This window comes from Euphorbia lathyris, chromosome 9 (assembly GCF_963576675.1).
Source record: "Euphorbia lathyris chromosome 9, ddEupLath1.1, whole genome shotgun sequence".
NCBI lineage: Eukaryota > Viridiplantae > Streptophyta > Magnoliopsida > Malpighiales > Euphorbiaceae > Euphorbia > Euphorbia lathyris.
In genome coordinates, this window is record NC_088918.1 from 76,824,704 (window position 1) to 76,834,061 (window position 9,358).

General features: G+C 32.0%; 1 protein-coding gene across 1 annotated transcript; it reads right to left on the bottom strand.

Annotated features, from left to right (window-relative positions):
• Positions 1 to 396: 396 nt before the first annotated feature.
• Positions 397 to 5,771, bottom strand: LOC136205841 (uncharacterized). The gene is made up of 5 exons (XM_065996656.1): positions 5,124 to 5,771; positions 4,386 to 4,443; positions 3,420 to 3,503; positions 3,059 to 3,194; positions 397 to 2,088 (listed from the first exon to the last, which is right to left on the bottom strand). Exons 1-5 carry the CDS (start codon positions 5,716 to 5,718, stop codon positions 1,792 to 1,794), a joined length of 1,170 nt encoding a protein of 389 aa, XP_065852728.1. The 5' UTR covers positions 5,719 to 5,771; the 3' UTR covers positions 397 to 1,791.
• Positions 5,772 to 9,358: the final 3,587 nt, after the last annotated feature.

Here is a 9,358-nt window from a genome sequence, read left to right on the forward strand (position 1 = left end):
CCAAAAAAGGTGATTTTGGAAAATAAGAAATATGATTTCATGGTAAATGTCGTTCTAAACAATTTTAATTCTTAAATATTTTCATTTTGAGGTCGTTACTGGTTATTTTGATGAATTAGTTAAAGTTCAATGGCCACCGATATTAAAAAGAATAAAATTCAATGGTCATGCCGTTAAGAATTGAAGTTCAGTAGTCACAATGTCAAAATGAGTAAAGTTCAGTGGCCATTGGTGTAATTTACCCTAAAATCCACCGGTATTAAAAAGTGTAAAGTTCAGTGGCCATACCGGGAAGAAATGAAGTTCAGTAACCATAATGTGAAAATGAGTAAAGTTTAGTGGCCATGTGTATAATTTACCCTAGAATCAAAATCCACTCATAACATTCACACCAAATCATAGATACATTGTTTCTGCATTTGGGTTATAAAATTCCCCATAAATGCTAGAAATTTAAAAACCCAATTAAAAAAAAAAGAGTTAGAAATACAACTCAAATCCACACCTTTAATTAAAAAAAAAAAAAAACTAAATATGAAAAATCTTACTTGCTCATAATGCAAGTTTGATAGGTCACATGGTATAAAGAAAAGCATTCTGACATTCTCACATGCCATTGCCTGCCCTTTTGCACATGCTCCTTGTCTCCCTCTTTCTCCACACTACCACATATGCCAACTTTCCTTTTCATGTTACATATTCCAATTCCTTAAAACCCCTCATTTTTCTCTCTCCGCATTGTAATCAGTGACGGAGTCAGAAAAAATAGTTCGAGAATAAAATTACAGTGCCTCCAAACCCTCTTTCTAGATAGAAAATCGTTTAAAAACACCTCTCGAGATGAATTCTGATAATAGATTCTTCTGTTCATAGCTGAGAGTTGAGAATAAAATTACAGTACCCTCAAACCCTCTTTCCAGATAGAAAATCTCCTAAAAACACCTCTCGAGATGAATTCTGATGATAGATTCCCCTGTTCGTAACCAAGAGTTTGAGAATTGAATTACAACACTCCCAAACCCTCTTTCTAGATAGAAACGGTCTAAAAACACATCTCAAGATGAATTCTGATGATAGACCCCCTGGCACCCCATCCATCTGTAACCAAGAGACCGAGAATGAAATTACGGTGCCTCCAAACCCTCTTCCCAGCGAAAAAAAACTGCCTAAAAGCACCTCTCAAGATGATTTCTGATGATAGATCCCCTGAAACCCCATACCTCCGCCATTGTCCGTAACCAAGAGTTCGAGAATAATCTTATTGAGCCTCCAAACCCTCTTCCCAGATAGAGAACCAACTAAAAACACCTCTAAAGATGAATTCTAATGATAGACCCCTTGCACCACATCCCTCCGTCGAGAATAAAATTAACAACGCTTCCAAACCCTCTTCCCAGACAGAAACAGTCTAAAAACACATCTCAAGATGAATTCTAATGAAAGATCCCCCAACACCCCATCCCTCCACCATTCTCCATAACCACCATCCTTGAGTATAGTTCAATCAGTACATCAATAATAAGACATTTTTCCTTTTCTCTTTTTACACAACTACAATCGAACATAACTCGATTGGTACAACGGTAACGAATACATTTAAACTAACCAAAAACCCCAAACTCGTAAAAGAAATCTCACACACAAGCACTACAAACAAACCCTTTTCGGGTTTTTCTCTCTCTCCCCTATATATATTATACACAATCATTAATTCCTAGACGATCGAGTTAAACTCAATTAGTAGATTAATTAGATATGAGATATAATATATATAAAAAAGTTACGTTAACGTTAAAAAGTTTGAGAATCAAGCGGGTTTCGGGTTGGATGAGACGTCAGAAGGGCACACGGGAGGTGTCTATGACAAGTGATCAAATGGTCATTGGTTAACCCGGCGGCTTGCATGAAAGAGTGAACCATGGTTGGACCAACTAGCCTGAACCCTCTTCTAACCATGTCTTTGCTTATGGTTTCAGATTTTGATGTCTTAACTGGGATTTTGTGACCAAATTTGTATAGAGTTGAGATTGCTTTGTTGTTCATAAATCCCCAAATGTATTTCTCAAATGATCCAAATTCCTTCTTAATCTGCATTTATGTAATCAAAATTAGGATTAATTAGTTATTAATATCTTAATTAACAAGATCTTAATTTTAATGAAATAAATTATTGAATCCACATATTGCATAAACATAAAATTATAGCTTAATTTTTTATAGAAAAAATAAAAATAAGGTTAATTTTACCCTCAAATTATTTGAGAAGATCAATTTAACTCTTATTACAAAATATAGCACAATGTTAATTGATTAACTCGTAAGCGGCTCGAAGTTCAGCTCGATAAAAATTTCCGTGTTTAGTTCGATTTACAAAGGAGCCGAGCTTGAGCACAAAGAAACTCAGCTCGAAAACTCAATTATAGATTCATAAGTAAACTCGATTATAATGTTCATGAACACGCTCATGAGCAAATTTTGTTCGGTTTTTTTTAATAATAGTATTTTTATAAGGAGGAAATGTAAAATAACGCAGTTTTGTAAGTTTCAAAACTATGTAGGTTTGTGTTAAAAAAATATCAAATCAACATAATCAATGAATTGTTGCGAGTGAAGTTCATGAACAGAATTAACGTGTTACCCATAAGCAAAGCTCGTGAACAAGCACACGAGCATGATGTTGATCTCACACCCGTTAATTTTCTGATGAGCCGAGCATGAACAAGTCAAAGCTCGACTCGGGACTGTTACTATAGAACCGAGTCGAGCTTTGCTAAATGTGATGAAATTAAGCTAATTTTTTTTATATAGAATAAATTAAAATTAAAGCTTTTTTTATAATAAAAATTAAAGCCTTTTTTAATATCCCTTTAAAATAATGTAGTCAATATGGAATTCAAACATTGATATTAGAAAAAGTTGGAACTTTCTTGCTATCAACTTTTTATAACATAAAGGGTAAAAAAAAAAAAAAAAATTGAATATAAATACTTCAAAAAAAAAAAAAAACAGAATCAATTTAAAAATTAAAAAAAAAAGATGGGTGTAAAAAAATAATTACCTCCAAAATTCTTTTAGAATTGTCAACAACACATCTAACTCTGCTTATTTCAATGCCATATTCATTACTGATTGATACCATTTGCTTTTCAGTAATGTTTGCAACTATTTCTGCATCAAATTCTGAAAATGCATTCCTGAAAATCACCAAAATAAATAACAAAATTAATAAAAATGGATATAGAAACTCAAAAAAAAAAAATTGTAAAAATTATAGGAAAAATATGTAAATAATAAAAATTATATCTATAATTTTTAAATTATAAGAATGTATTATAGAAGCGAAAAATAGATTATTTACATGTATTATAGAATAAAAATATCAAATTTCAATTGATTAATTAATTAATTAATTAATTCACCTGAAATCTTGACGTTTCTTTAAGATTGAAGTCCAATCCGAACCAACTTGTGCTCCGCTTAAGATCAACAATTCAAATAACAACCTGCACCAAAGTTGTGTTCCACTTAAATTAGCAATTCAAATAGTATTTTATTTTCTTTCGATAAAATCACTCAGCTTCATATATATCATTTCAGATAATTTGAATATATAAATCTGCGAAATATTAACGTGTCACATAAAACAGTTAACTATATATTAATTAGAATTTTTTCTGGGAGAAAACGGTCATTTGGAGGATCCCACTTGTTAAATGACACATGTCTCAAACATAATTTTTTAGAACACGTGTCATGTAATGGGTGAGTTTCCTCTAAAAATCCGGTCTTCCTATAAACATCTCAAGTCAATTAAGTATTATGTCTGCCAACCCCGGTCCAGTCTGACCTCTTGAACGGTTTTCAGTTTGACCAGTTGAATCGGTCCGGTCCGGTCCAGTTTTTATAACATTGGATATAACAGAAAAGTGGGAGCCCCATGTCTTATGCACATCCTAAACATTTTTTTCCCAAAATCATATTTTTATCCAGAATGTCGCATAGTTGAAATATAATCATCTGTTTTCTGTAACACGTTAATAATCCGGTGAGTTTATACATAAATTATCTAGAATAATTTTATTAAAATCAAAATATAAAATTTAATAATTTTATTTAGAGAAAATAAAATTAAGTAAATTCTATAAAGAAATACTAAACTTGAGGCAATATAATTATATTATTTATTAGTAGAGGTGGCAATTTCTGACACGAAAACACGATTACAGAGCCAACCCGACTGACACGACACGATTGACACGAAAATCATTTTTCTAGCATTTATAACATATAAAACCATATGGAACATAAATATGAGATAACACGATTTTGACACGAAACACGACAATTGCCAGGTCTATTTATTAGCAAAGGAAAAGAAAACTCACTTGTCATCATGGACAGGAACTCCCCATTCTTCATCATGGTAAGTAACATAGATGGGATCTGATATTAATCAATTAAACATAATTAACAAAAATTAATCAAACAATTAGAATAAATTAACTTAATTTCAATGATAAACAATTTTATAATCCTTTTTAAAAAAAAAATTATAATCCCTAACTTTTTACCAATTACATTAGCTAATTATTAGTAAAAATATATTATAAAGTGTCTAAATTTTATTCTAGTTAACAATTTAGTCCATCTCATTAAAAATAATCTAAAATTATGTTAATCAGAGCTATTTAATACTCAAAAATATAATTAAAAAAAAGCTTTGACTAATGTATTTTTAAATGATTTATAACATATTTTTTTCTAATAGGATACTTTCTCCTGTTCTTTTTTTTCTTAAAAAATTTGTCTAAGGTAATGAAGGGAAACTGATCAATTTAATTCAAATCGAAATTTAGTTATCATTTCAGTCATTAAATTGACAATATTTGACTAATTAAACTAAATACATGCAATTTCAATATCTGAAATTTTATCAAATTTTGGTTAATTTATTAAATATTACTAATTTCTGAAATTTTATTAAATTTGGGTTAATTTATTAAATATTATCAATTTCAGGACTAAAATGATACATAAACTTTGATTTGGACCAAACTAGATATTTTAACCCTTAATTGAATTATTTTCCCTAAATTGAAAGGTTAAAAACATATTAATCAAACCTGAATTTGGTGTGATGAAACTGCATCTGATCTTATCTTGTTCATGGTGAGATTTGATCGGAATTTGATCAACAACGCCGTAATTAGAATTAGGAAGAACATAATTGGGTTCAAATTTAGCAGATTTAGATCTTCCATAATGAGCGATTTTCATCTTTCTCTGCGCATTTTGAATCGCCATTTGCTCTCTTCTCACGGCCGCGAAACTCCCCGGCGACTCGACGATCAACGAAGAAGAATAGCTCAATGTTGAGAAAATTCCGTGATCAGAATAATTGAAGCTTTTTGACTTCTTTCTCTCTAATTTCTTGCTGGTTTTCGGAGGTGTAATTACAGCGATTTTTTCACAGCTTGAGTTCAGATCACTGCCTCTTTTTATCGCCGGAAGTCTTGGGGAAGTTGACGGCGGAGATGGCGGCAGAGGTGGAGGTGGAGGAGGGGAAGATTTTTGTGTTGTTTTCTTTAGGGAATTAAGTCTTTCAAAAGTGGGGACACGGTTACATGTGGGTTGGAGAACCGGCCGGCCGTTGATTTTGGCCACTGCCTGATTAGTTTCGCCGGCGCCGGTGGTCACTTTAGTCTTAGAGGTGCACATTTTTTTTTCTGAAATTGAGTGTGGGATGAATGAGAGGAAAGGGAATGTATTGGAAGGACTAGAGGGTAAGGTGTCATATATATAGAAAATGGGCTAGAAAGAGAAAGTTAGAGAGAGAAAGGACACATATAGAAAGTTATATTATTTGTACATAGAAATTAATAATTTGATGTTATATTATATCTTAGTGTAAAATCATTTCAATGGTGAAAACACATAAAAGAATGCTTACTTTGTAAAAAAACAAAGTAAGCATAGCCTTCATCGGAGTATTGATAACATCCGCCGTAAAACATGAAGGATCAGGTTGAGAATATTCCCTCAAGGGAAGGACCAGAAAGGAGAAAAGTCAGGATAAGATCCGTCTCCTTAGCATATGTAGTGTACAGCTGGAAATACGGTGTCGTACCATGGGTGCATCCCGAGATCCGCCAAGAACAGGAATATGGGATCCGCCCAACATGGCGATCCACTCGGATGGAAAACTAAGCAGGTATACAACGAAGCTCACTATCATTAAACAAGTATTAATGATACCTTAAAGACTGTAAAAGCTCAAAGGTTATAGTTAGAGTTAAAACACATTAAAAAGGTATTACTTTGCATTAAAGACATCAAAGGCAGGTTATTACAGTTATCACTCAAACCTATATAAATACCCTAGTGGTATGATGTCAAAAGGTACACTTTCCAAAAGCCATACTTGTGATTATAGTTTATTCTTTCAAGAACATTACTGATTTTAGCATCGGAGTCCCCCGACCGAACACAACAACGCCCCACAGGAACGCTATACGGTGTTGATAAATCTACGTAATATCAAGTATAGTTTAGTTGGTATATTTATGAATTTATAAATGGAAGGTTATGGATTCGAACACATCCACTTGAAAAAAAACGATAAAAAGAATTAATGAAATAATCATCGTTTGTGCCCTGACGACGAAAAATTATATAAAAGGTTAAAAACAGTAAATTGCATTTTCAGATATCTAATCGAATAGATTTAATCGAAAAAGTATAAACATCACTACAAAGTGATGAGTCTTGCTGATTGATCCGTTTTCCATATTTAGATCCATTGCCAAACCTACTACATAATTGGAAAAATTATAAAATTGGATCAAATAAGAGATTCATTTACATATTTAGACTAATTACACAACCTGCTACATATCCATACTATATTATTGTGACTTTCCCAAAATACCTTAGACCTTTCATCTTCCCCTTCCTATCTATCCTTTCATCTTCCCCCCTCCTTTATTTTGAACTCATCACCGAAGATTTCTTCATCATCATGTCTGTCTCTTCTTCATCTCTTTATCTCTTGATTCTTCATCTTCTTGTTTCTAGAAAATTAAGTCATAGTTCGTCATCTTTCTGGTTCTTTTCGTCTCTTGGTTTCTTTCTTCTTGTGCGAATCGAAGATATCATTATTCGATGTTATTCTGCGTTTATCATATGATTATTGTCGATTCTAATGGTAAAAGGAGGACATAATGTAAGTATCTACTGTTTCATCTTCATCTTTTTCCAGAAAATGGCTTCGCGAAATGAATTTTGCAAAGTCTACCAAAAAAGGCTAAAAATGATGATTTTGTTTCATAGAAAACGATTATGTGAAGTATGCGGAGAGAAAATCATCATTTTTAGCATGATTTTTTCACTTTGCAGACTTCGCATAATCACTTTCTACGAAGCAAAATCATCCTTTTGGGTTAATTTTCTTTTCGTAGACTTCGCATAATCGTTTTCTACGAATTAAAAACGTCATTTTTTGGTTAAATTTCTCTTCGCAAGCTTGCTAACACGACTTAAGTTTTGTGAAGGTGGTTGAATACAAAACATCAAATTCAGGTATCCCTTTAGCTTGAATACAAAAGCATCAATCATAGTAGGCGGTGTTTTGGGATTTAGGGGAGATGGAGTTCTGGGATGTGGGGAAAGAAAAGAAAAATCACCATTATCATCCTAAAAGGTCATCTATTCCACCAATTTTTCTTGCATTTGTAAAGCTTGGAAGCACTCCGGTTTTTCTTGCTTTCATTCTGTTTCTGGGATTTAGGGTTTAGGGTTTAAATTATTGTTGTAATCTTGTTGTAAATTTTGATAATGTTACGATTTTAATGTTAGAGTTATTCTTGCAATCTTGTTGTAAATTTTGATAGTGTTATGATTTTAATGTTAGAATTGTTGTTGCAATCTTGTGTTATGATGTAAATGTCATATACCACTTCACATTTTTTTTGCAATTTGCGAAGGCTGTGAAGATAATACTGCTTAAAAATATGACTTTTACTTCGCATATTGCGAAATCTGCGAAGTAAAAGTGATTATGCGAATTAGTATTGCCTTCGTAGGCTTCGCATATTGCGAAATATGCGAAGTAAATTTCATGTTCTTAACCAATATTATCTTTGCAGATTTCGCAAATTGTGAAATATACGAAGTAAATTTCATGTTCTTAAGCAATATTATCTTCGCAGATTTCGCAAATTACGAAATATGCGAAGTAAATTTCATGTTCTTAAGCAATATTATATTCGCAGACTTCGCAAATTGCGAAAAATACGAAGTCAGACGGAAGGAAGAAAGAAGAAATAGTAAGAAATTTTTAAGTGTTATATATATATGAAAGGTATTTTGAGAAAATCACAAAAAATAGTCTAAATAGATAATGGGTTGGATAATTGGTTACACCATCCATTTAACACAGTTTTATAATTTTCTCTTATTATTTTTTAGGACTTAATATGATACGAAATAAAAGGATAGTTTAATTTATCCAAATAAAAAATTTAATTAATTAAAAAATAAAAAAAAAATCATTAAAATCATAGTTTAATTTATCCAAATAAAAAATTTAATTAATTAAAAAATAAAAAAAAAATCATTAAAATCATGTACTCCTTATCCTTTTTGCCTAAAATTAATTGAAAGAAAGAACTAGTAACATGGAGAGGTTGGATGAGCCGTACAAATTCCATTATGAATGACATTACTTTTTGTTAGCTACTCTACTCACTATAGGCCTCACCAATTACACATTTTGTGTTGTTCACAAAAAGTAGAAATTCTACTTAAATTGATCATTCAGTCCAGTTACATGTTGCGGTTGAATCCTGAAAGTTTTACAATTGTACACAAGCAAAGTTAAAGGAAGTCCGTTTATGGAAAAAACTAGAAGATTATCATAATCAGTAAACAAAACTATAATGTAAACTTAATATAAAAATGAATGAATTTGTTTATCTCAAGTTATGCTTGCTTTATTTATCTTGATGTGGGGCTGTAGAAGATGGTATAGATTGTGGAGTGGATGGGCCGCGTGTCTACTGTTGATAAGAAGGAGTGAGCCTAGATATCGGGACCTGATTACTCTCAAGGCCATTTGGCCCAAGGTTTATGGGATCAGGAGTGGTTGTGGAAACGACTCGATCTTTGACTGCGTCTAATGAGACTTCATGAGTCAAGCTTCTACCACACAGTCATTTTGATGTACTTAAATGAGGAGAAACTACAATATTCTATCTTTCGAGAGTAGGTTCAAGCTTCTATGGTTCCACGTGACAAGTTATATTTGCCTGATATGTCTTATCAGAGTCTAATTTATCATTCTTTAGTATGAGATGGATTC

Excerpts from the sequence above, each read along its gene's own strand:
- LOC136205841 (XM_065996656.1), bottom strand. The coding sequence starts at position 5,718 with ATGTGCACCTCTAAGACTAAAGTGACCACCGGCGCCGGCGAAACTAAT. Across the intron at positions 4,444-5,123 it reads TTTCATCACACCAAATTCAG|ATCCCATCTATGTTACTTAC; the intron begins GTTTGATTAATA and ends GATTAATATCAG. Across the intron at positions 3,504-4,385 it reads GTTCCTGTCCATGATGACAA|GTTGTTATTTGAATTGTTGA; the intron begins GTGAGTTTTCTT and ends ACTTTGGTGCAG.